The 27,547-nt window shown below is 41.2% G+C and overlaps 1 protein-coding gene and 1 long non-coding RNA gene across 5 annotated transcripts; one reads left to right on the plus strand and one right to left on the minus strand.

Moving 5' to 3' along the window:
• Positions 1 to 1,538: 1,538 nt before the first annotated feature.
• Positions 1,539 to 27,534, minus strand: LOC124261245 (probable cytochrome P450 12a5, mitochondrial). Of its 4 annotated transcripts, none has more exons than XM_046695569.1 (10): positions 27,064 to 27,534; positions 19,216 to 19,469; positions 12,998 to 13,229; positions 9,700 to 9,890; positions 7,928 to 8,129; positions 7,091 to 7,268; positions 5,916 to 6,082; positions 4,392 to 4,470; positions 2,396 to 2,602; positions 1,539 to 1,928 (listed from the first exon to the last, which is right to left on the minus strand). In XM_046695569.1, exons 2-10 carry the CDS (start codon positions 19,448 to 19,450, stop codon positions 1,815 to 1,817), a joined length of 1,605 nt encoding a protein of 534 aa, XP_046551525.1. In that variant the 5' UTR covers positions 19,451 to 19,469; positions 27,064 to 27,534; the 3' UTR covers positions 1,539 to 1,814. The 4 variants fall into 4 exon arrangements, with proteins under 4 accessions (XP_046551525.1, XP_046551513.1, XP_046551520.1 ...); XM_046695557.1 differs by having other exon boundaries at positions 27,022 to 27,534; XM_046695564.1 differs by lacking the exon at positions 27,064 to 27,534 and adding an exon at positions 22,967 to 23,032.
• On the plus strand, positions 9,577 to 16,823 carry LOC124261279. The gene is made up of 3 exons (XR_006894286.1): positions 9,577 to 9,589; positions 15,170 to 15,172; positions 16,740 to 16,823. It is a non-coding gene; the product is annotated as an uncharacterized LOC124261279 (long non-coding RNA).
• Positions 27,535 to 27,547: the final 13 nt, after the last annotated feature.

Consider the following 27,547-nt stretch of genomic DNA (forward strand, 5'->3'; position numbering starts at 1 on the left):
GCCCGAAAGTGGCTAATGAAACATGGCCTCTCCATTGCAAGAAAGTGGCTAATGAAACATGGCCTCTCCATTGCAAGAAAGTGGCTAATGAAACATGGCATCTCCATGGCCCGAAAGTGGCTAATGAAATAGGGCCTCTCCATTGCAAGAAAGAGGCCAATGAAACATGGCCTCTCCATTGCAAGAGAGTGGCTAATGAAACATGGCCTCTCCATGGCCCGAAAGTGGCTAATGAAACATGGCCTCTCCATTGCAAGAAAGAGGCTACTGAAACATGGCCTCTCCATTGCAAGAAAGTGGCTAATGAAACATGGTCTCTCCATTGCAAGAAAGTGGCTAATGAAACATGGCGGCTCCATTGCAAGAAAGAGGCTACTGAATAATGGCCTCTCCATTGCAAGAAAGAGGCTTAAGTCATAGTTGTAAGTGTACAATATTATCATGGCTTCACAAGTGCAAACTTCATATGTATTAAACGGCTTCATATGATATTAAACGGCTTCACATACTGTTGACAGTTCTGCAGCGTTATAGTGGCTTCACATGAACAACAGGGATTTCGTGGCTTTACACGTGCTAAACCGACAACAAGGTACTATTCAGTTATTATTCAGACTTACACCTACATCAGGGATATCATAGCTTTACACGTGCATTAGCATGCTTGTGGCTGTACAAGGGCAAGAGCGACTTCACGTTCAATAACATCATGGCTTTACACACAAAGTATGTACTTTACACGGGCAACAGTGACTCCTGACTTAACAGGTACAGTCGAGACTTAACAACCTTACATATCCGCTTCCATACAGTGGAGAGCTGATTTACAGGACTCAACGAACAATATGCACATCTTGGGTTGTAGTACAGCGTATACAATACATGTCCCAATTAGCGACTTCAGTAATACTATACAGTTAGCGACTTGCTTAACACAGTGACAGAACATCTTCGTTCGTCGGTATAATGTTGAGTGAATCCTCAGCCTTACACTAGAAAGCTTCTTCGAGGTTTTACATGTGCAGTGGGGACTTCGAGGTTTTGCATGTGCAGTAGGGACTTGAGGTTTTACATGTGCTGTGGGGATTTCAAGGTTTTACATGTGCTGTGGAGAATTCGAGGTTTTACGTGTGCAGTGGGGAATTTGAGGTTTTACATGTGCAGTGGGGAACTCGAAGTTTTACATGTGCAATGGGCACTTCATGGCTTTACACGTGCAGTGGTGACTTCATGCCTTTACACGTGCAGTAGCGGCTTCAGGGCTTGTACAGTAACATCATCATGATGTTAAGCGTAGAACAGCGACCTCATGGCGATGCATCTACAGGCGCGATTTAATGGCTTTACACGTGCAGTGGGGGATTCATTGTTTTACACGTGCAAAAAGGACAATGTGGTACAGTGCGACTTCAGGACGAACACGTACAGTAAAGACTTCAGAACTTCATGCGTTCAATAGCGACTTCACGGGTCTCCACGAACACTACCAACGTCCACTGTTTACATGATTTACAGCGTTAAGTGACGTAACACAGGTAAACGACGTCAGGTATGTGTAGAGTTGGCGTCAACTCGTTACATACTTTCAAGTACATGTCAAAATTAGCGACTTTAGTAATACTATACAGTTAGCGACTTGTTTAACACAGAGACAGAACGTCTTCGTTCGTCGGTATAACTCCGTTCTTCACAAATGATAAATTATCACAAGGTGTTGTTCTCAGCACATGGCCTTCACCTTGATCAACATATGCCCTCTTGTGGGAACTTGGCAACACTTGAGTTTCAGTCAGCCAATCAGGATTCAACACTGATTACTTCCGGTCGGATAACCGGAAGCGGAGAGGCGTTAATGGGGTGTTCACAATGTTCATTTCATATTTCAGATCTGTTGTGTGGCAATACTCGATGTCAAAGTTCTGCAGAAACTGGAAGCAAAAGCACAAAATTAAGTACACACATACAAACAAACAAACAAACAAACAAACACAAAACATGCATGAACATGGGCTTCACAAATTGTACCCATGTTGGGAATCGTACCAGGGTCTTCAGCGTCACGAGCGGACGCTTTAACCATTATGCTACCCCGCCGCCCCTCATGTAATGGGTGTATGAATATGGTTATACGCCGTCTATAACATTATTTTTCTATTGGCTTTACATATTGTGGGGAATCGACCTCCTGCCGTCGAATTGACTTGCGAACGGTTCGACCACGACGCTACCACCGGAAGCAGGGGTCCGTTCCACAAAGTTGTCGTAGCGCTAACATGACCGTAACTCCCGTACTTTTACATATACTTGCGATTGTCGTTACGCTAAAACGGCTATGTAAAAACAAGACCTATGAATTTAGTCACATGTCAATAAAAAGGGAAGTAAGTCTTATTACCTTGACGAGAGCAAGGGCCACTTCCTGTTCAGCAAATCTCTTTCCAACGCACATTCTGGCTCCAAAGCCAAACGGCATGAAGACGAAGGGATGAACTGTTTGTTGATTCTCCGGCGACCTCAGCCAGCGCTCGGGTTTGAACAGACCGGCCTCTTGGAAGTATTGGTCATCGTGACCTGTGACGTCATGGTGGAGAGCCATAACGGTCTGCAATAAAGGATAATCATGGAGTAATGTGAGGATCGTTTCCTGGACTGATGCACAGACAGACTGAAATACGGATCCATGGACTGATACGTGCAGCTGTGGGTTACGTAAACTGAATGCGTGAGTGCGTTGTGGTTAACTGATTATACATACATGCATGCATACATGCACGCACGCACACACACACACACAAAACAACAACTAACATACAAGGTACATGCATACATACATGCACACAGCAATATTCCAGCTATATGCTGGCGGTCTGTAAATAATCGAGTCTGGACCAGACAATCCATTGATCAACAGCATGAGCATCGATCTACGCAATTGAGATGCGACGACATGTGTCAATCAAGTCAGCGAGCCTGACTACCTGATAACATTAGTCGCCTCTTACGACAAGTACATACGTATGGGACCAATTCTAACCCGGATCTTCACGGGTCAGCAGCTTGTCAAACACAGCTTTCTATTCACCTTACATAGCCATGAACAGTGGGGTGTGACTGGCGCCTTTAACGTGACATCTGACAGTTCACCACTTTCATCAAAATGTGAGCACATCACAACTTGCCAACTACTGACAACAAGGAGGTGCGTCAGATATGCTAGGAATGTGTTCAAAAGGTGTAAACAATTATACCTGCCAGTTTCTGGGGTCAGACAGGTGTGATTATCACCTTAAGGAAGTGCCAGCTTTCATCATAGCACTCCATGAAAAGGTGTGACCTACATTACATATATGGCTTTGTGAGATCAGTGCCATGTTAAGGTGACATGAATTTGACACTAACATAACATAACATAACGTAACCTACGTAACCTAACCTAACCTAACCTAACCTAACATTACATTACATTTACATTACGAAACATGAGTCTCATTTACCTATTCAGACAGTGACCTACTTTTCAGCCGATCCGAATTTTCTCGAATGAAAGTGAAAATAGACATCACAAACAACTATGGTTACACTAATTTCCAATTCCGTGTTTCATAAGAAAATGGTATTTACAACTGAATTTTAATTTTAAACTTTAATAACATCGTATTTCTATATTTTATGGCGAGGTGTAGGCAGCATGACCTTAACTAAGACGTCACAGACTGCTCATGTTTGATGAGATCGTAAAATGATTCACAATTCATCTGGCTCACTGGTTACACCTGTTATGATTTTTTGCGCTTATTCAGTGTAGTTCTGTAACGCATAATGTGATTGATGTAATATCAAGTCCGTACCAGACCGCCAAACCTTTCTAGCGGCAGAGCCTCGTTTTGAGATTTCCCCGATTTCCAGGTTTCTGTTTGTCAGTGCTCGCTGTACGACAGAACACGCTACAGGACATGTTTGTAAGGATTTTAAGGAGCGTAGTGTTGCAATATACAAGTGCTTAGATGTATGAAATAATACTGATTAATATTTATGTATCAAGTTAAATGAGTTGGTCTCAAAATTCTGGACTGGTTATGGTACTAAGTCGCGCAATAGGACGGAACCCAGTCAACAGGAAACGAGACTGTTGTGTAATCAATGTTTTGACTTGATACATACATACATACATACATACATACATACATACATACATACATACATACATACATACATACATACACACACACACACACACACACACATACATACATACATACATACACACATACACACATGAACTGAATCAATGACAGTTGTCTTGACTCACAATGCGGTTGACATAAACACTTCAACGTTTGAGGCTCTCCATTTCATTAGCATTCGCGTCAATTGACAAGTTTGATACTCACCCCATTTGGTATTCTGTAGCCTGAAAGAACGAGGTCACGTGTTGCTGATCTGCCGTTGCCAGGAGCAACAGGAATTATCCTGCAACAGGTTCAGCATAGCTTCAGACACATAACAGAAGCTTCATTAAAGACACGTAGAATATCACGTAGAGAAGTGATAATAAGTTAATACGAGTCTACTTGTAGTAAATATTCTGTTTGCCAGCAAGGGAATAATTAACTAGTTTGGGGGTGGGGGCGCTGTCAATGTATTGTCGTGCTTGCTTAGTATACGATGCTGGCCACGCATCTGCAGCATCATAACGACATTGGGATCGACATTGATTGCCGTCCTTGCCTGGTACCTAGCGTATCTGAGACCACAAACAGCATGTAGGTCCGGAAATTCGGTTTGCTATTTACTCCATGAAGGTCTAAGTTAGCATTGAAATCAGCAACCCATGCTTGTCGTAAGAGGCGACTAAGGGGATCGGGTGGTCAGACTCGCTGATTTGGCTGACACATGTCATCGAATCCCAATTGCGTAGATTGATGCTCATGATATTGATCACTCGATTGTCTGGTCCAGATTCGATTATGTACAGACCGCCTCCATAAAGCTGGAATATTGCTGAGTGCAGCGTAAAACTAAACCCACTCACGTTAGTGGTGGTCCGATTAATTGAAATAATCGAAGATTGGTCGCAATTCAATGACAAAACGACCAATCAATCGATCATGTTTTCTCATAATCGAACACAAACAATTTTGGAACACTTGTTTGCAATAACGATATTTTTCACAAGGTTGGTTTTGTCTGTTACATTTCATTAGCACTACAAGCTCTTCCAATTCATGATTGAATTTATTTTAAAGACTCCGTGAAGTTCATGTTCCTAACATACTAGTCATCCTTTAAAGATGTGAAATTTGCAAATGCATTTTGTGCAATTTGCCAAAAAGCGAAAGAACTACATGTTTTTCGGTATTTTTAGTGCATTAACAAACATAACCAGAAAAATTTAATAAATGACGCTAAACAATTATTTTCGATGATTGATCGGTTGTAATGAACCAATCATCAATTATGAGATTTAAACCAATTCCCAACACTAACTCACGTAATGTTGATACGTGTCACCATGTACAGGTTGCCTCAGTAGATACAGAAACCAGCCATACACACTAAACCTGGGGGTTAACTCGTTCGCGAGGACCCGGGTTCGATTCCAGAGATGGGTAGGAAGTGAGACGCCCGATTAAGGTGTCCCCTTCAATGATATTGGTGGAGCACTGCTAAAAGCGGCGACAGATAATATCACAAACTTGTGAACATAACATTGTAATGTAAGCTAGTGTGTTCCTCTGTAATATTGCTGAGTGCGGCGTAAAATAACAAACAAATGGTTGTGGTTCACCATACCTGTGCTGGTTGGATTCACTGAAATGACAACTGTCTAGGCCTGCATCACTCTGGGGAAATTCCCCGAGCATAAAGCCTTGATGTAAACAAATACAGTACAGTTCAACTCACTCACACCTTACCTAAGTGCCTCCTTGAAGACTGCTTTCAGATAAGACATCCTCGAAACATCTTCATCTGTTGGGGGACGCCCACCTGTAAGAATGGTGTCGATCTCCTCTCTCAGTCGCCCCATGGCATCCGGGTTCTTGCACAAGTTGTACAGGATGAAGCCGAGCATATGGCTTGTCTACAAGATGATAAACGCATATTTAGACAATGACGTGAAACTTTATTTACATGTTCACGGTAAGACTATTAAGGCATTGATGTTTAGTTTAACAAACTATCATTAAAAATTTGACACAGTTCACTATTTGTTACGAGGGAGACAGGGACAGCCAGGTGTTAGAGAAGCAAGTACCGACAACATTATTGATTCATTAACCTGTGATGTGCCGTCTCCTTCCTTTCTCGCACACCTTGCTGTCCCTTTCTCTGCACTCCACCCTCGTAACCAAAAGTGAACTGTGTCAATATTTTAATGATAGTTTGTTAAACAACTTGTTTATTTTTAGGACATAAATTCTGCAAAAACCTCACAGAGTTGGTCTGAGGTTTTGATTATGATCAGTGTTTCACTGAGTATTTTACGTTTATTAGTTTTCGAGGTAGATTGCAATTCATCGGTCCGCTTTTGAGCCAAACGGACTATACACATCGTTGTGTGTCGCAAACATATTATTAAAGTACTCCTGAACGCTTTATTTCCTGGAATATGCAGAACCAAACATGTTCCAAGGGAATACGAGTCCCTGTACATATTGACACCGGACATTAGTATTCATTTCGTCTAAACCTCCTAGTTCTAAAATGGCACCATGTGCGGCATTGAAACAAATTGCATGGATTTTTGGTCAAAACTTTAACAGAAACATGCAGACTGAATGTAACAATTACGCATGCGTTGACAATTCATTCACGTCCAACCGTAACATGCGTAAAAGACACAAAACATCCATTACTACACTCTCTGAAGTGAGTGATTTTTATGCCGATTTTAGCAATATTCCAGCATTATCATGGCCGGGGACACCAGAAATGGACGTCACACATTGGTTCCATGTGGGTAATCGAACCCGGGTCTTCGGCGAGATGTGCGAACGCTTTAACCACTATACTATCCACTGCCTCAACCACGCAAAGTCTGTTTACTAAAATCAGTGGCTCAGGTCGAGTACATCTAAAGGTCACTCACAGTATCGACACCGCCGAAGAAAAACTCGGACACAACCGTCATTACTTCCGCCTCGCTGAGATTAGTCTTGGTCATCATGTATGGAATGAGGTCACCGTGTTCCCCATCAATCTCTTGACCACTAGCCGAAGCCTCCAACACCCTCTTAAGGGAGTCTTGGGCATGTTGAGTGGATATGCTGGAGGTTAAACAAAAGATTAATCGTTGTGATCAAGTCTTGTTTTGTTGGGGCAAGAAAAAAGAAACACCTGCACCAATATCATGCTGGTCATGTTTTGTTGCGTTTTTAAGGTGGCACTGGGAAAGACATGCAAAGACGTTTTGAACAGTATTTCAGTGATCAGCTTCATGTGGAAGGAATCAAGAAGTGCAGGTTTACCAAGGAACCCAAATCTGCTCAGGGAACTGCGGTGCCTTAGAAGACTGCATAAACCTCCATTTCAAATACACATAGGGGTGGTCGGGTAGCCTAGTGGTTAAGGCGTTCGCTCGTCACGCCGAAGACCCGGGGTCGATTCTCCACATGGGTACAATGTGTTAAGCCCATTTCTGGTGTCCCCCGCCGTGATATTGCTTGAATATTGCTAAAAGCGGCGTAAAACCAAACTCACTCACTCACTCAAATACACATGATAGTATTTGACATCTCAGTCTCGCCGTTTCAACGTTGAACGATTCAGATTATTAATGTATAGATACCTATAGGAGAAAAATCAAAGATTCTCTATTGACCACTGGACAAAGATAGATGACTGTAACAGACCAATTGCAAGTGTGCTTGATTCGTTAAACAGAAAGTCAAAAAGTACCCCATAAGTAGGGAAAGACAAGTCTTACCTTCTGATGAGATTCTGGGCCTTTACTAGACGTTTGAACATCGGGGTGTCGAAGTACATGAACAGAAAAAAACTCTTCATTTCGGTGTGGGTTGCGTGCAGCACGTCACTAACGGCGTTGATAAACTGTCTTGCTTCACTGTTAGGTCCCGCATTAGCGTCTAGTGCCCCGATACGTTTGTTAAAGCACACTACCCCAATAGCTGGAAAAGACAAACGACGAAGGTTGGTTAAACCTCACTGTGGAATCGTCAAACAAACCCAATAGTTTACACAGCCAAACAAACTCCGTTAGTGAAATCGTCATACAATCCCAATAGTTTAAAGAGCCAAGCAAACCCTACTAGTAAACCCTTCATATAAACCCAATAGTTTGAACAGCCAAACAAACCGCGTTAGTGAAACCGTCATACAAACCCAACAGTTTAAAGAGCCAAGCAAACCCTACTAGTAAAATCTTCATACAAACCCAATAGTTTGAACAGCCAAACAAACCGCGTTAGTGAAATCGTCATACAAATCCAATAGTTTAAAGAGCCAAGCAAACCCTACTAGTAAAATCTTCATACAAACCCAATAGTTTGAACAGCCAAACAAACCGCGTTAGTGAAATCGTCATACAAATCCAATAGTTTAAACAGCCAAACAAACATCACTGCTGAAATAGTAAAACAAGCCCAATAGTTTATAGATCCAAACAACCCCCCTGGTGAAATAGTCAAACAAAAGCAATAGTTAGAATAGCCAAACACCCCGCACCTGTGAAAGATTCAAACAAACCCAATTTAAACAGCCCAACGACACCCAAAGCTGAAATAGTCAAACAAAAGCAATAGTTAAACGGAAAGACATACCCCATTGGTGCAACAGTCAAACATACCCAATTGGTGAAACAGTCAAACAAACCAAACCGTTTAACAAGACAAACACCACCACTGGTGAACTAGTCAAACAAACCCAAGCCTTAACAAGCCAAACACCACCACTGGTGAAATAGTCAAACAAAGCCAACCGTTTAACAAGACAAACACCACCACAGCCAACCCATATACCACCACTGATGAAATAGTCAAACAAACTCAAGAGTTTAACAAGCCAAACAGACCCCACAGTTGAAATTGTCAAACAAGCCGAAGAGTTTAAACAGACAAAGAACCCCCGCTGATTAAACCGTGAAACAATCCCAATAGTCTAAACAGCTAAACAACCCCTGTTGGTTAAATAGCCAAGCAGCTTGAATAGTTTAAACAGATAGTTTGAGAGATATTCTAACGGACAAACAACCCCATTGATAAAGTAGCTCAACAAACCTCATATTAACAAACATACAACCCCGCGCTGATGAACCATGTTTGATTCAAACGTTGCCACAAGCTGCAACCGTTGCCACAAGTTGCATGGAAAGTCTGTCTTCCACATGCACATGGCTGTTGTGTTTGGGCATTTGAATCAAACATGGTGCTGGTGTGTTTCAGCACCCTTGTTTTCGCTGTTTTTGACAATGTTTCACTCAAACTCAACGAATATTGAATCAGTTGCTTCACTGCATGTTCCAACATGTGTTTTAAAGTGTCCCATTAAGCACACTAAAAGTTGCATTTACCTCAGAGTATTAATGACCTCGCCACGTTTAAGTTTATATACGAGTATCAAATTTTAGGGTGTTCCCATACTTTTTGTTAGTGGTAGTATAAATGAAACAGACGAAGAACGGTCATTGATAAAATAACTCAACCATCCCAATGATGAAACTAAGAGGTAAAGAACACCTACATTCAGCGGCAAATGTGTACAGGTGCTGCAGCAAGTCCTCGATGATGTCGTCGTTGTTCCTATGTTGGCGTAAACTGTCGATGAAGTCATCGGCGACCTGGGCCTGGTCATTAAAATAGGCCGACACAGCTTTGGGCTTAAGCATCTTCTGCTGCACCTGTCTACGAAGTCGGTGCCACGACTCGCCTTCACTGAAGAGAGGGTAAGAAAGTCAGGTGCTATTTCAAGACTTAAAGGAGCACTACACGAAAGGTTGTTGTGTTTCCTATAATCCGTTGTTGTTGTTGTTGTTGTTTAACGCTGCACTTAGCAATATTCCAGCTATATGGCGGCGGTATGTAAATAATCGAGTCTAGACAACACACTCCAGTGATCAACAGCATGAGCATCAATCTACGCAACTGGGGTACATATATTGCAGGTGGTGTTTTGGCTGGTTGTCTGGCTGGTACCGATACGTTAATTTAAGGTTGTTTGTGTTAAGAAAGGTAATGCTCGATTGTCTTAAGGTAAGTGGTCTTCATCTTGATTGTATTCACGTACATCCTCTTCGTCCTGGTTATGTTTAGCTTGTGCTGTTCAGGTCTTAACTAGGGGTGGGTATTGCAGAGAATTTTCATATTGTGATATATTGCGATGCGAAAGCATGTATTGCGATATGTATTGCAATATATCGCAAGTAGTATTATTAAACATAAACTACTTATGATCGAGTTAATGCTTGATTTATAAAGCAAAACCACAACAAAATAACTATGCTTGATTTAGCTTTAACAACAAACTTTAATCATGACAAAATAAAAATGTAAATAATATTTGACACAAATGAAACAAGGAAATATCCGAAGATTTCCGAGTGTTACGAAGTTTTCCTAATGCAAATCGAAATACCGGTTTTTGATCAGCGTATCGCAATACGTATCGTTTTGATGTCTGAACCGGAAAATACCGGTAAACCGGTTATATTGCCCAGCCCTAGTCTTAACAATCCCACGCCGTGATATTGCTGAAAGTGGCGTAAGACCATAGTTACTCACTCACTCACTCCGGTCTTATCTGATTACATTGACCGAAGATTGGCGCTGTGAGCACATTGTTCCAGTAGATGATGTTCTCATGGAATATATTCATTATAGCGGATGGCACGCATACACACACATCATAATTAGGCCCAATCCGGGATTCGAACCCAGGATCTTAGAAACTGAACACATGCAAAAGTGGTTATTCTGCAAAACTATTTGAGTGCCTTAGAAGAAGAATGAGTGAGCATGCTTTTATGCCGTTTTTAATAGCAATATTCCAGCAAAATCACGACGGGGGACACCAGAAATGGGCTTCACACATTTTAGCTATGTGGGGAATCGAACCGGGTCTTCGGCGAGACGGGCGAACGCTTCAACCACTAGGCTACCCCACCGCCCCCCGTGAGCGTTAATGAATGTATTAGCATCACTGTTGTTGATGTTATTTATATGTTTACCATAACAGTGCTAGATTCAAACACTGTGTTAGAAGCTACACTTCACATCGCCCCAGACAAAAAATACCCCTTACTGGAGTAAGACTTGTGGGAAATCGCATCATGTCTGAGTTCTTCCAGCAACAGTAACGACCTTTGACATGTATAATTCCTCCACGATCCTGCCTCCCTGCTTCCGTCGCTGCCATAACCACCACACACGTCACGCAAGTGCTTACACCAGTAATTGAGATGTAAATATGTATGCTTTTGTCTTCACGTAAAAGAAGGTCTGATGCTATTTTTACATAGCGGCTTGGGGATTCCTCACGAGAAATAAACATCACATGGACTTTGAGTAGGGCTGATGACCGTGCACTACCGTTTCGTGATTCTAACCGGTGGGAACAATCAGTGATGGAAGGGTTACGTAACATCTACATCACAGATACTCCTTACCCTGGAAGTGATACTCTGGTCTGTTAGGCCAGGTTTTAACTTCAGCAGTGGAAAGCGGCAGCAACAATTTAGTTTTACGCCGCTTTTAGCAATATTCCAGCAATATCACGGTGGGGACACCAGAAATGGGCTTCACGCATTGTACCCATTTGGGGAATCGAACCCGGGTCTTCGGCGTGACGAGAGAACGCTTTATTGCTGCAATATTGCTAAAGGCGGCGAAAGATCATATTCACTCACTGAGAGTGGCGCCAACGAGATACACCATTGCAGCTAACCTCAATATTATGATGTCGTCATGGTAATCTTTCGGACACTAGACAAAAGTTCTAAATTTTGAACTGAGATTTGACACTGAATTCCGGTTCCGTTACTTTCGAATTATTCCCACAAAGTTCGAAGATAGACTTTCGCAAATTTGGCAAATGAGTCTCTTCATTTGTATCGTTGCCGTTTTGCATTCGGTCAGTTATTAAAACGTAACCCATGATCAAAAAGGTTAGACATCGGTCGATGAAAGCGGACGGGTGTGACCCACATGATAACGGAGATAATGATGTCTTGACTAAGGGGCAAGGAATAGCCCAGAAACGTTGTGTATACAATAAAGAAGAAGTTGACATCCATAATATTTTGTTTACTAGATAGGATGTCTTGCTGGAAAGGTATAATGTCCATAAACCAAATATAATAATAATAATGCAGATAAAAGTAGAAGTATAATATCCATGATGCACAATAGTTGATACTGGGCATCAGACTTCATCAAAACTTCAAAAACTTTTATACATAATTAACGTTAAGTGAGTCTAGTTTTATGCAGTTTAGTTTCACCATCAGGTCACGGCAAAGTTCGTTCAAATGGGAAAGGGTGATGTTTCATGCATAAACTAGGCCTTATTTGTCACCTGTGACTCTGATAATGATTCACAATAACATGCTTAGTCATCTTATCGCATAGTGTCCATCACACCGCTTTTAGCAATATTCCAGCAATATCACTTCGTAGGACACCAGAAATGGTCTTCAGACATTGTACCCATGTTGGTTGGTTGCTTTGTTGTTCAACGCCGCACTTAGTAATATTCCAGCTATATGGGCGGTCTGTAAATAATAAAGTCTGGACCAGACAATCCAGTGATCAACAGCATCCATCTACGCAATTTGGATACGATGACATTTGTCAACCAAGTCAGCGAGACTGACCATCCGATCGCGTTAGTCGCCTCTTAGAACAAGTATGGGTTGCTGAAGACCAAGTCTGACCCAGATCTTCACGGGTCCGTATCCATGAGGGGAATCAAACCCGGGTCTTCAGCAGACGAGCGAACGCTTTAACCACTAGACTACCCTACCGCCCATTTAATGATGACGTACCTGTCAATGATGCCATGGATGCCGTCGTTGTACTTCTTGTTGTACCTCCGGAGCATGAAGAAGGAGTTCCTCACCGGATACTTTCCATCATTCCTGTACACAGTCTCGTAGTCGTCCGGTTTGTACAGATGTAACAAGTTGAACCCAGGAACTACTTCTTCTCGTATGATATCTCCAAACATAGACCTTAGCTTGCAGGTCTTCTCGTAGAAGGTCATGCCGTAAAGGGGGCCTATAAAAGGACAATATAATACTTACGTAAACGCCCTGGAGTAAGAGATTGAGTATTGATTATCATCGTTTTTAACGGTGTTTCAGACACATGCGAATTTATGTGGGAGGAAAAGCCCGAAAGGAATAAGACATTTACCACTTTGGTGAAACCGAAGAGCGCATGCAGGCTTCTGGTGCCTCTAAGGGAGGTAACACTATACTGCGAATGCAACGCCTTTGACGACGGGGCCATCCCTGTCCTTAGTGCGTTTTCTTGTGTATGTTTGACCAGAATACGTCAAATAATATAATTCAATCATCGTCAAGGTAATTATAACTTGGCACTGATGGCTCCACGTGTTAACAGGGGTGAGCCGAGTATGACATGCCTTAACTTTATCCTTTAAGAGGGAAACCTAACCTTATTATAATTTTAGTTTGGTATAACATTTAAGAGTTGTGCTACAATTGATCTAAATAAGCAGATATATTATCGAATTATCGGTGATATAAGGTTGTCCTACGTACTAGCAAGTGGCTAGAAATGTAAATGCAACAATGGACGTTTGTTGTATAGAGTCGCCCTCAGCAGTATTTCGGCTACGGTGGTTTGTACATGATCGCATTTATAAGACAATCCAATGACTGATATTATGAGCAAAGATTCACGCCTTCGTTGTACGAAATCAAGGATTCACCTCTTACGACTAGCATAGGTTGCGGGGTAACGATGCTGTTTTTTGGTGTTAAGTTGTTTAAAGCTGGACTCAGCAATTGTTCATCTAAGCGACGCCAGTCTGTTAATAATCGTGTCCAGACGAGTGATTGACATCATGAGCATTGATCCACGTAATTTGGATCCGATGACATGCATCAACCAAGTATCCAGGGTAGAATGTCAGGAGTCCAGCTGGCCCCCTCTCATTAAGCAAATTAACTTATTAAACACTTGCACTGGTCAGTGAGATGTCTCTGGGCAATACTCATAGGAGTGACAGCGGGTAGGGAGGTCACTAACAGATGATAGCCATCCCACGCTAATCGGGCACACGTGCTGTCCCCCTAAATATAGTACTGGACAGGGGATCAAACAATAGCCCCTGATCAGCAGAACACTGGACAAAGGATACTTTGGCCAAGTCATACCAGATAGTGAGAGTGACTCCTGATATTCTACCCTGGATATAAGTCAAAGAGCCTTACTACCCGATCGGTTTAGTCGCCTCTTACAAGCAATGGGTTGCTGAAGACCAATTCTAGCCCGGATCTTCACGAAAAGCCATGTTGTGTGACTAGGCAGAAAACAAGTTACAGGGATCGACGTACTCCACTTAGGACAGAAACCAGACACCTAAATAGAACGTATGAACAATATCTGTTGGCATTTGGAATTGGACGTAGATAATAAATTAGAATTTGATGTCTGAATTAAGAGATAGAGCTTACGCCCCCTTCCATTTAAGAAACTAAATCCAATACCATTCCTTTCTATCATGGGATTTCCGGGTGTGCAGTGAAAAATATGCACGTACAAATAGCTTTTTCACACTAATTAACCTCCCTTCGATACAAGTTGAATAACGATTCAAATTATATGATACTACCGAGTGTTGCTGAGTCACCCAACCCTTACGCACCCTTCCACTTTTGAAACAAAACCCAATACCATTCCTTTCTAAAATAGTATTTTCTGGAGTGCCAAGTCAAAACAGTGATTACACAACAGTCTCGTTTACTGCTGACTGGGTTCCGTCCTATAGTGCAACTGAGTACAATAACCAGTCCAGAAATTTTAGATCAATTCATTCAACTGGATACATAAATATTACTCAATATTATTTGATACATCTAACCACTTGTATATTGCAACACTACGCTCCTTCTAATCCTTGTAAACACGTTGTGCAGCGTGCTCTGTCGCACTTGATATCATATCAATCACACTGTGCGTGACAAAAGTAGGTCATTGTCTGAATAGGTTAATGAGACTCATGTTTCGGTTTGGCAAAGAATATGCATGCACAGATAGCTTTTCCACACTAATTAACCTCCCTTCGCTACAAGTTAAATAACTTTTCAAATTATAAAATACTACCGAGTGTTGCTGAGTCTCCCAACCCTTACGCCCCCTTCCACTTTTGAAACAAAATCCAATACCATTCCTTTCTAGCATGGTATTTTCTGGAGTGCAGCAAAATTATGCATGTACAAATCGCTTTTTCACAATAATTAAGCTCCCTTCGCTACAAGTTAAATAACGATTCAAATCATATGATACTACCGAGTGTTGCTGAGTCACCCAACACATAATAGTTCTGGAAACATACCAGCACCGTAACTACCCGCGTATTCATTCCTATAATATGTATTGTACGAATATCTAAGCAAACACCGTGAACCTTAAGATTCGACAAAGAGCTAACGTGATTCAAATACCAAGGCATGGATACACACGACTTGCAAGGAAACCAACCATTATATAGTCAAGCTTGACTTGCTATGACCGAGTACTTTCCTCCAACTATCTAAAGCTAACCAAAGGTTATTAAGCACAGATAAACAGATTGGTAGGTTTGATCTAAACCGCTCCCTCTCAAAATGGTTCTTAGTCCACTCGCTTAAATATCAGTATCCTTTCATGGTTTGGGCTATTTTACTAAAATCGTACATGTAGAATTTCCTCCCGCATCTACACAGGAAAAAGTATTTACTTAAAATTTATTCACGGAGTGGGTATTGTTTTAACCAGCTTTAAACAAATTGAATATTCCAGCAATATCACGGCCGGGGCACCAGAAATGGGCTTCACACAATGTTCCCGTGGGAAATGGAACACGGATCTTCGGAGTGACGAGCGGACACCTTAACAGCAAGGCTTCCCCGTCGCCCCCCAAAAACTGAATTTGACCAAAACAATAGACCCGTTATGAAAATATGTAAACGTTAGGGCTAAAACACAACTATGGTACACGTATTGTAAAACAGTGAGTGAGTTTAGTTTTACACCGCACTCAGCAGTATTCCAGCTTAATTGCAGCTTTTCAATTCTTTTATTCGGGTATAAAGGCCAACGGCCCATGTGCAACATAATTCAAAATAATCATTATAATGACAGATGGGAATTTCTGAGAAATAGAACTTCCTTAATAAAATTTGCAACATTTAACAAAATATTTATCTTATTACATGTTAGAAGAGCTTTAAACTTGAACATCGTGGGTGAATTACAATAATGTCTTGGTATATATTTGATCTGAGATCTGACATTTTAGATGTAAGTGATATTCATCTTCTACACAACCTAACGCAAAAATGTACATATTCTATTACTGCGGAGAATGCCACACCGTCTACCAATATTAACCATTAAAGGGAGCTCACATATACGTGATAAACATAAAAGTCTTCTGTATTCTCTTTCTGGGATAGCACACAAATAATATTCAATTGACAAAAGAGATTTATATTCTTAATAATTACATATTTACTTGAATCACAAATTCTAGATTACCAATTTTGTTGATTACAGTCTTTAAGTCTTTGTACAAAAGTATTGAGAAACATGTTTTTATCACCTACTTCATGTGTGATCCACACTAAACCAAAGCCATAACTAAATAGTAAGTGTTTAACCTTTCATGCTTAAACAATAACATTGTTTTGGATATCTAACAGTTGGCACTCCTAACAAATTTAACCAAAATGTAATACATCGTTTATGATAATCAATAAACAGACCATGTCTACCGCATTCACCCAAAGCAGCATCATTTAAGACATAATACCCAACACCTAAAACATTTTTACAAAACGTTTTGTGAAAACGTTCAACATATTCAATTTTGGAAAATACCCATACCTAACAGGAATACAGTCAAATTGGTTTTATCTATGTATCAAAAATCTTAAATGAAACAGTGGGAGAAATATTCTTTAACTTATACTGTAGGTGTTTAACTGAAAATAAAGACATTCTGAACAAGAACTTTAATTGCTTTGGACCAGCATAATCTATTACAAAATACAATTCCCAGGTAATTATAATACGTTGATATCTTAACCTGATCACTTCCAAACATCCATTTTTCTGTTCCCCTTAGCTTACCATCGTTTCTAAACACTAATATCTCTGTCTTATCTAGATTAACATTTAATCCCCACTTTAATACTATACTGCTTAAGTACATCAAGTTTTCTCTGCAAACCAACAACACTGTCATCAAACACATACAAGTCATCTGTATAAAATAACAACAATATATCCATAAATTGTTGACCTACAAAAATACCCCTAACATTGGATTCATACAACATATTTTCAAGTTCTACCACAAACAATGAGAACAGCAAGGGACTGAGTACACATCCCTGTTTCACAACACTCGGTGTATCAAAATAATTGGATATTGACAAATTAGTTATTTTAACAGCAGATTTTACATTTGCATACATATCAAACAAAACATTAAATAGTTTACCATGAATGCCCCTTTTCAATACAGAGTACCATAATAATTTTCTATAAATAGAATCAAATGCTTTTTTGAAATCAACAAACAAGCAGTCAAAGCGACCATTGGTCTTTGTAAGATACTTTTGTACTAAACATTGTAAAATAAAAATATTGTCTAGAGTGATGTAACCAGCTCTAAACCCTGCTTGTGATTCAGGCAGCTGTTCATACAAAGAACAAAACAGTGTTAATCTCATGTTCAAAATGAATGTAAACACTTTACTCATAATGTCAGTAAGTGTTATGACTCTATAAGTATTAACTTCTGAGGCTTTTCCTTTTTTGTGTAATGGTACCACTAATCCCTTGGTCGATTCCACAGGAAATTTACCACTAGTAAGTATAGCATTAAATAACACATGAAAATAAGGTAACAGTTCAGATTTACAAGATTTAATCATCTCAGGTGTAACTGCATCGGTCCAGGCGCTTTCCCAACACTGAGATTGTCAATAGCCTGAAGAATTTCAATGTTCGATATGTCCCTGTTTAATATGTGATTAACGTCATCATCATTACAAGCACTACAAGTTTTATCATCATGTTCTTTCACAAACTGATCAGCTTTATTGAGATGATCTTGATCAATGTCAGTGCTTATGGTATTAACATCAGTTCCAAAATATGACATCCAGCGGTCTGTACATAATTAAATATGGACCAGACAATCCTGTGATCTACAGCATGAGCATCGATCTACGCAACTGGTAAACGATGACATGTGTCAACCAAGTCAGCGAGCCTGACCAACCGATCCCGTTAGTCGTCTCTTACGACACGCATGGGCTGCTGAAGATCAATTCTAACACGGATCTTCACGGATCTCGTATAAAACAGACCGCTATCGATCTATCATGCTATGTTTGTTATATATTAGCCACTGTCAAAATGGGTGTTCACTTTCTTTCATATGACAGTATATAAGAATCTGGGCATATAACCAAAGGCCTATTTCACACTAATGGTGAGGACAAAACAACAAGTCTACTATATTCTGAGATATTCCTGGAACGAGGATTTGATTTCATCTACATATACACATACAGATGCTTCATCAGTTAATGCTCACAGTGTCAATCACTTAATTGTCTGGTCGTAAACATCACCTTCATCTCGTTAAAATATTGCTGAGTGTGACATAAAACAACAGTCAAGTGAATTATCTCCCCTGTGCTGCTTACTTCAGGTTCTCAAGTTGGGTTTAAGCAATATTCAATCAATATCACGGCGGGAGACACTAGACGTGGGCTCAACATATTGTATCCATGTGGGGAATCGAACCCAGGTCTTCGTTGTGACGAACGAACGCTTTAACATCTGGGCTTCCCTACCGAATCAGATACCAAAGATGATTCCAATTTGTCTCTATTAACATCGTTTCTTAGACAACACCTTGCCCCCAAACCAGGTGATTGACCCCACCCCCCTCGGGATGCCTATCACCTGCCTCCTATTGTCAACACAGTAACAGAGCAAGCGTTCCCCAACTCACCACCTGGCATGTGCAGCCAACGTGTTCCGATAACTGGGAGACTCCTGGGCCCCGGGATCTGATCAAAGGGCAAGGCTGAACTGAAGGACCTCGTTTCTGTTTGAGCTTCCAGGGAAGGCTCCGTGGTGCGGTCCTGTACCGACGTCACCGTTGCCCGAAACCGCTGTTGTTGCAGACGCAGGAGCTGCCTGGTAGCCACCCGTTCAGCGCGGAGTAGTGCCTCTCGACTGAACATCGTCGTGTTGTTTGTTAATCTGGAAGAAAACAATAGAGTGTCAGACAAGAAGTCAACAACTCCTCCTCCTCCTACTACTAAAGCTGTTGCTGCTGCTTCCCCTACTACTAGTACTACTGCTACCACTGCTGCTACTACTACTAATACTACTTCTACCGCTGCCGCTGCTGCTGCTGCCTGCTTCCACTACTACTACTAGTACTTCTACTACTGCTACCTCTGCTGCTACTACTACTAATACTACTTCTACCGCTGCTGCTGCTGCCTGCTTCCACTACTACTACTACTACTACTACTACTACTATGACTACTACTGCTGCTACTACTACTACTAAAGCTGTTGCTGCTGCTTCCCCCACTACTAGTACTACTGCTACCACTGCTGCTACTACTACTTCTACTACTACTGCTGCTGCTGCTGCCTGCTTCCACTACTACTACTACTACTACTACTATGACTACTACTGCTACTACTACTACTACCGCTGCTGCTGCTTCCCCCACTACTAGTACTACTGTTACCACTGCTGCTACTACTACTAATACTACTTCTACTACTACTACCGCTGCTGCTGCTGCCTGCTTCCACTACTACTTCTATGACTACTACTACTGCTACTACTACTACTACCGCTGCTGCTGCTTCCACTACTACTACTATTACTACCGCTGCTGCTGATAATACTATTGCAACTATGAATACTGCCTATTCCACTACTACTACTACTACTACTACTACCACTACGACTAATGCTTGTACAACTACTGCTGCTGACTACTACTACCACTACTACTACTACTACCACTACGACTAATGCTTGTACAACTACTGCTGCTGACGCCAATTCTACTACCACTCCACTATACTAATACTACGACAAACCTGTTGCCACTACTACCGCTACTGCTACTACTACTACTTCTACCACGACGACGACTACTACTACAACTACCATTACCCTTTCCACTGCAGGCTTTGGTGTGTGTTTCACATAGAATATATCATCAGCGAGCTCTTCTATTTATTAAACAATATGACAATTCATATGATTCCCACACTGGGGAGAACTGAGTTTGATATCTGATTGTACACCAGGCAGCACATCCATAACTCACTCCTGGTATAGTGTATGTAGTAAACCATATAACATGCATTGCTTACTTTTCCAAAATGCGACATATGTCAATTGTATAGACAATTATAGTGTATGTAGTAAACCATATAACATGCATTGCTTACTTTTCCAAAATGCGACATATGTCAATTGTATAGGCGTACAGAAGTCCGAAGATATTACCTTGACTATATTGAAAGAAAACAACAACAGCCGTTGCCAATGGTAAATTGAATGAACGAAAGAGCGCAGAGATACATGGCAGGGGACCGCCTCAGTGGTGTAGTGGTTAGAGCGTCCGCCCGGAGAGTGGAAGGTCGCGGGTTCAATCCCCGACCGCGTCATACCAAAAGACGTTAAAATATGGTACTTGTTGGTCCCTGCCTGGCGCTCGGCATTTATGGGTACAACAAGGACTGGTCGACTCGGAGTCAGTATAATGTGTCTGAGTGGGGTATTCATGCTTCACTGCGGCATGGTATCTCAGTGAGCTAACACTATAAAACCAGCTTCAGTCTGGGCTAGTACAAGCAGCCGCACACACACATACACACGCATGCACGTCGTCATATGAGCGAAATATTCTCAAGCACGACGTTAAACCCAATTTCACCCCACCTCACCTCACATGGCAGGGCGTATTACGTAAACAATAATAATGAAGGGTTTATAGACGCCATACGTCATGAGCTGTACAATTGCCTTTGCTTTTGTCGTGTTAAGCCGAATATGATCACATTGAGGCTATTTGTCGTGTGTCTGTGAATAACAAAGTCTGGACTTAACAATAATTCTGGTTTATCGATTTCAAAGCTGGCTGTAAATGGCGATTCTGGATCAGATACACCAGTTAGGGCTATAATGATGAACACACCACCCATTCAGGTTACAATTACAACCAAACATACCGAATCTGAGTAAGAGAAACTTACCGAATCTGAGTAAGTAAGTGAGTTTGCCGCTTTTTGCAATATTCCAGCAATATCACAGCGGGGGACACCAGAAATGGGCTTAACACATTGTACCCATGTGGGGAATCGAACCGGGTCTTCGGTGTGACGAGCGAACGCTTTAACCACTAGGCTACCCCACCACCGCTTACCGAATCTGGCCACCCAAACCATTTAGTAGCTAGCCCTTACAACAAACTTGGGAGTATATGTTACTCTGAATCCTCCTGCAGTTATTTAACGTGGACTATATTAACTTCACAAACCCTTTCGCGGGTGTAACTGAACAATATCACGTTGGTGTCAGTAACGTCATACTAGTTTACAGCGACGGTTTTAAAGAAAACTTTTGTAAATGACTGAAAAATATTAAGTATCCCTTTACTTGTAATGAAATGTTGCGTCTTAAAAGCGTAAAACAATTTTAACTTGGTGCTATAATATTGTTGTGATTCAGTGAACAGTCAAGACACTGTGCCACTCGTGAACAGTAAACACATGGCCGAAATCAAATCTTTTTGCTTCAATACCATATATCCTCTGTAAGAAGTTCTGGAGCTCTTCCATGTACTTATTAGCAGGGAGACTATTTAACGTTGTAGATTATCCCTGATTATAGGAGGTCGCGTCTTAAATCTCGGCACGAATGAGTTAAGAATGATACATATTACATAATTACTGTATATCGAAAACGGAAATCGGGTAGTTCCGAATCCCGCGATAGCATATCGTGAATATTTGTCATTAAGGAGTGTCTGAGCATAGTCCCTGAGTTACTAAAACATTATCACACATTTTCACATCGATACATACCATGCTCAGTTCCCAACCTTGTCCGGTAACCCTGTCTGGCGGAATCATTGTATACTCATGCCAATAATGGTTGTCACCCCCCTCCCCATCCCGACCCCACACACACCTCACACCCCCACCCCCTCTCCAATTAAAAAAATTGAAGGGGGTGACAACTATTATTGGCATGAGTATATATATCAAAAATGTCCTAACAATATCAGTTACTTAACAAAGTTTACAAATTCACATTAAGAATAACGTGAAGAAATTGTTGTTGTTTTTTTGTTAGAAATAATTTTGAAAACGCAATATGTAACGCGAATGCCCATTAATTGAATTATTACAAGGGTGGTTAAATACCATGGTTCGTGTTCCATATGTTTAAGCATTACCAATACAGTAATCTTTACTATCACCTGCAGCAACATTGCATTGCAAAGTATAAGTCCGCATCCCGGTATTGAAGAAAGGAATGCGTCCAAAATCTAGGCCCCTCACCTTTCCACTACAACGTACTTGCCTCCTTGCCGCTAGCAATACCACAGAAAGGTGGACAGCCTTGGTGAAGTAGTTATCGAATAATAATAGTCATACTCGAATAACCTATGCAAAGAAATTAAGGGTCAACAGAGTTCAACACAGAAATGTCCACTTACATTACGGATCTTGAGAAACCTCACCTCGAAGGCCAAACACTCGTGTGTGTACTCCTTACATCGGTTGTAGGTTTCGCTTGCTTTGACTGAACTCGTGCCAGTCCTGGGGATGCAGGTTTCTATTTCTGTATGTTTGTTTTGAACTATGCTAGTTACCAAGTGTTTGGAGTTTGTTTTGAGACTAGTGCGATAAGAGGAGGGTGTGGTTGGCTATGGAGGAGAGTGAGTGAGTTTAGTTTTACGCCGCTTTTAGCTGTATTCCAGCAATATCACGGCGGGGACACCAGAAATGGGCTTCTGGAGGAGAGAGTGGTCGATGCTTAAAGAGAAGATGAAGAGAGAAGTAGACTTTGAAGTAGCCGATATTCCACCTGTAAGTACAATGCTTCGGTGTTGTACTCACTCGTGGGATGAAAACAGTCCCAGTCGATCTCTCACGTCAAACTGTGTGCTGCCTCACACAACGAGAGGACTTTTCACAGCTAGGGATTGACGCCGCTTTTAGCTGAAGTGCATCACAACTCATCATCATGATCGCGGGGTAGCCTAGTAGTTAAAGCCGTCGCTCGTCAAGTCGAATACCCGGGTTCGAGTCCTCACATGGGTGCAAAGTGTGAAACCTATTTCTGGTGTCCACGCCGTGATATTGCTGAAATATTGCTAAGAGCGCCGTAAAACTAATCTCACTCACAGTTGAAAGAATTCCAGTTATATCACAGTGTGGCATTTACATGTATACGGAAAGCTCCAAAAGATGTAGGTATCAAACATTACTTCTACATAAAACTAAAGCGAACGGTTATGGTGCACACAAACCAAGAATAATAATCACCGCAATTCAGAGACTCGAACCCATGGTCATTGGATTCGGACGAATTTGGGGGACGCAACGCGTCGCATCATGTGTAAACAAACTTCACCAGACAGCAAGTAGCTAATTTGAAAGGGTGACCCAGTGTGAAAAAACCCAGCCCATTCGTACAAAAACGATTCAGTATACAATGTCGAACGATATACGTTTGTCAATAAATCGGTCCTCGCGCTTCGCATCTCACACTGAGAAACACAACTCACCTTGTCCGTCAGAGATATTGAAATGACCTCCAGATTACATATGGCCTCCTTTGGAGACCCCTGAATCTCCTGACCATTTTCGTTTAGATCTAAGGTTGCTGCAAAACTAATCGATCATTGAATTTCTGCAGATGTTGCAGGTGGGGAAACTAGTACAATCAGCTGCCATGTACCTTTACTGAATGTCAGAGTGAATGCGGCTTTTGTGCGGTATTGAACTCTAACTTCGATGTATATACAATGCAATGTAAGAGTGAGCTAGTACTGATCGAGATCTGAACGAAACCGGTAGGGGGCGTTTGTTTCATGAATTAGCCCACATCGATTTCGCCTTAGGTCAAGGCCACACACAGAGGATCGCAGAATGAGTCCGGCCGTACGTTGATGATCACATATTCATTCACATGAATGACAGTGGGTTGTTCACTCGGAAATACTTTCACACTTGCGTCAGAGCTAGGAACTATTGCTATATCAGTGACAGAAATGCCTGAACCGTAAAACAATCCTGAAAAGACGACTTTTCGACAGGCTCAATGTGAAATTATGCCCCTCTTTTTCCAGTTGATTTGTTTTCTTTGTTTAGAACGCCTCCTGGAGCAGTATTCCAGCTATATGGCGGCGGTCTGTAAATGATCAAGTCTGTACCAGACAATTTAGTGATTTAGTGATGCATATAGCTCGAGGCATCGTTACACCCCTACTAGCAATGCTGAGAAAGGAGTTGATTTTATGTAAAATCCGCTTCGATAACTACACTCAAACATTCATCAAAGTCACATAGGTATGGCGGGGTCTATAAGTGGTTAAAGAGTACTCTCATCACACTGAAGACCCAGCTCCATTCTCAACACTGGCATAATCTGTGCTCTCTGTCATTTTAGCTATAGCTGTATAGGTTACGCTCGTCCTCTCTACCAAGAGGTCAAACAAAAGATTTAAGGAGTGAGTGAGTGAGTTAGGTTTACGCCGCACTCTGCAATATTCCAGCTATATGGCGGCGGTCTGTAAATGATCGAGTCTGAACCAGACAATCCAGTGATCAACATTATGAGCATCGATCTACGCAATTGGGAACCGATGACATGTGTCAACCATGTCGTCGATCCTGACCACCCGATCCCGTTAGTCACCTCCTACGACAAGCATGGGTTACTGAAGATCAATTCTAACCCTGATATTCATGGGTTTTTGGTTGATAGTGTAATTAAGTACAGTTTTATGTCCCTTATAGATCCACCCAGATCTCAATATGAACCGCCATAAAATTATGCCTACGTGAAATTAAATTAAATTGTTTTTCCGAGGTATAGGCGAATGCTTTTAATGCATTTTAGGTGTACATTAATTCTGTGCTAGAATGCCATGATAACCGATAACATAGAAGACACGTATGAATGTCAAATATTCAAGGACTTTTAATCGTAACAGTTGACACTGAACACACCACAGTCCAACTCCGGCAGCCCAGATAGCGCGAGTTCACACGAGACAAACACAACCGTATCAACAACATTTTCTGATAACCATACAAAAATCAACCTCTACTCAACCCAAACACACACGGTACATGTATACAACCGCAACTTTCCGAGGAATGACTGCAGTAAAATCAACAATGCGAACACTATTCACTATTCAACGCCAAATGTCAAGAGCGGCTCGGGGAAGTAGGTCAACTGAAATGAGTTGTAGTGTAGCTGCAACCATTGCACTACTTACAGGACAGGGGTTTCAGTGTGTGACGTACCTGATACTGAACCGAGCTTTTGAATCAACATTATATACACAAAATCAAGATCAATCTGGGTGACTTTGGAAACTAATCGGGTCAACTTGTTTGATGTAATATTTGCTAAGAGAACCTGAATCCACACCTTCGGTAAAACGTGCAAATCACCAGGCCGACAAGATAGTGTTAAGCAGATAAGCTGTGTTGTATCTGTAATGCGCCTAAGCATGATCGCGAAATGGTTGTTAAACTGAATTCGTTAACCCCGTGAGGTGTCGTGGATAAGTTACACCAGAAGGCAATTCGTGTGTTTTAGCGACAGTCCGGAAAGCGATATGTGTGAATGCCGTTATTCATGGTATACATTAAAACATTCAATCATTATCTACTGAATTCTAAAAACTGAATCGCATTAAAACAAAAGCAAGATTAAATAAAATGTTGTCAACGTCAAGCTGTTAGTGGAATGAGTTAGCGCCGGTTTGAAGGAAATAAAAGGCGTGTTACATCTCAGTTATGTCACGGCGTTTCATTTGATATGGCTAGAAGCCCGAAGTGGAGCTTTGTATTTGAAGTTTACCACTTTCAAAAACCTCACGAGAACGCATATGGTATTATTATTATTATAGGATATTTATATAGCGCACATATCCACACACTAGTGCATGCTCAAGGCGCTGTTATTTTTCCCCTCGATCATTGGATGTCAATCTCAACGGCTCATCGTATTATCAATCTCAACTCCCTGGGGAGTATACAACTCTTGCTGCCACAAGGCGCACCGAGATACTGTGGCTTTCTCATCCTAACGAGGTATCCATTCACAGCATGTCAACAGCACAATTGGCGTCGTAATCATACTAGCTATCATTATCATAATTAAATAAATGTTATAAATATCAGCTGCTTAGAAAAGTTATTATTCAGTCTGATGATTTTAATGAAAGAAAAAATGATCGTTCTAACTATTTCTATTGCATACCTGACCCCTCAGCTTATCCATTTACAATATCACTGATATGAATCATAATATTCATTTTTATATGGGCATATATCATGTATACGTTTATACTTACTAGATCAACAATAAACAAATGAATTGTTATGTAAGTCCAACATATGACAATTATAACATATTACTGCAAAACGATTAAATGAAAAATATAAAGTACAACAAAAGTACATACATATATATGAAATCAACATATTTAAAATCACTGTAGACGTGTAGACAGAAGGTGTACAATACCTTATCGGCTTGTCCTGGTAATGTTCAATGAATGAGTCTCACCTGGGAGAGGCAACGGTTTATGTAGTTCGCGTATATCTTTAGGTACATGTGTACCGATCCGCCACTGGAGGGATAGCTTTGCACACGGATCTGAAAGGTGATGGGACTACCGAGGATATAGACAAGCACAAGTAACCGAGGATATAGACAAGCACAAGCAACAAGTAAACACCGACCAAGTAACGAAAACACCGTCACAACGAGCCATCACACTCACTATTGACACCATTCACAGGCAATGCGCAAATTGACCACAACTCAAGCGGCTCCGAGAAAAGCTATTTACAACCCGAGCAAAGCTACACATAGTCTTACAACCGTTTCGGGTTTGCTTGCAAGTTTGGCGGTGACGCTAGCTTTCCAAGTTCAATACTTCGCGCTCGACCTTTGGATAAAGGATGAGCGGGATACAAATATGATTAAATGCCTCCTAATGGCGGTTTCATTCACGTGTAAATAAATGTGTTCTGTGTCACGAGGCCAT

The sequence above is a fragment of the Haliotis rubra genome, unplaced genomic scaffold (assembly GCF_003918875.1).
Source record: "Haliotis rubra isolate DU_JTF1 unplaced genomic scaffold, ASM391887v1 Scf1192, whole genome shotgun sequence".
In the NCBI taxonomy this organism is placed as follows: Eukaryota; Metazoa; Mollusca; class Gastropoda; order Lepetellida; family Haliotidae; genus Haliotis; species Haliotis rubra.

Bases quoted from the DNA above. Each gene is read 5' to 3' on its own strand.
- LOC124261245 (XM_046695569.1), bottom strand. From the start codon at position 19,450: ATGTTCAGTCGAGAGGCACTACTCCGCGCTGAACGGGTGGCTACCAGG. The intron at 9,891-12,997 runs GTACGTCATCAT...CCCTCTCTTCAG, and splicing joins ATCCATGGCATCATTGACAG to TGAAGGCGAGTCGTGGCACC. The intron at 4,471-5,915 runs GTAAGGTGTGAG...AACCTGTTGCAG, and splicing joins GTCTTCAAGGAGGCACTTAG to GATAATTCCTGTTGCTCCTG.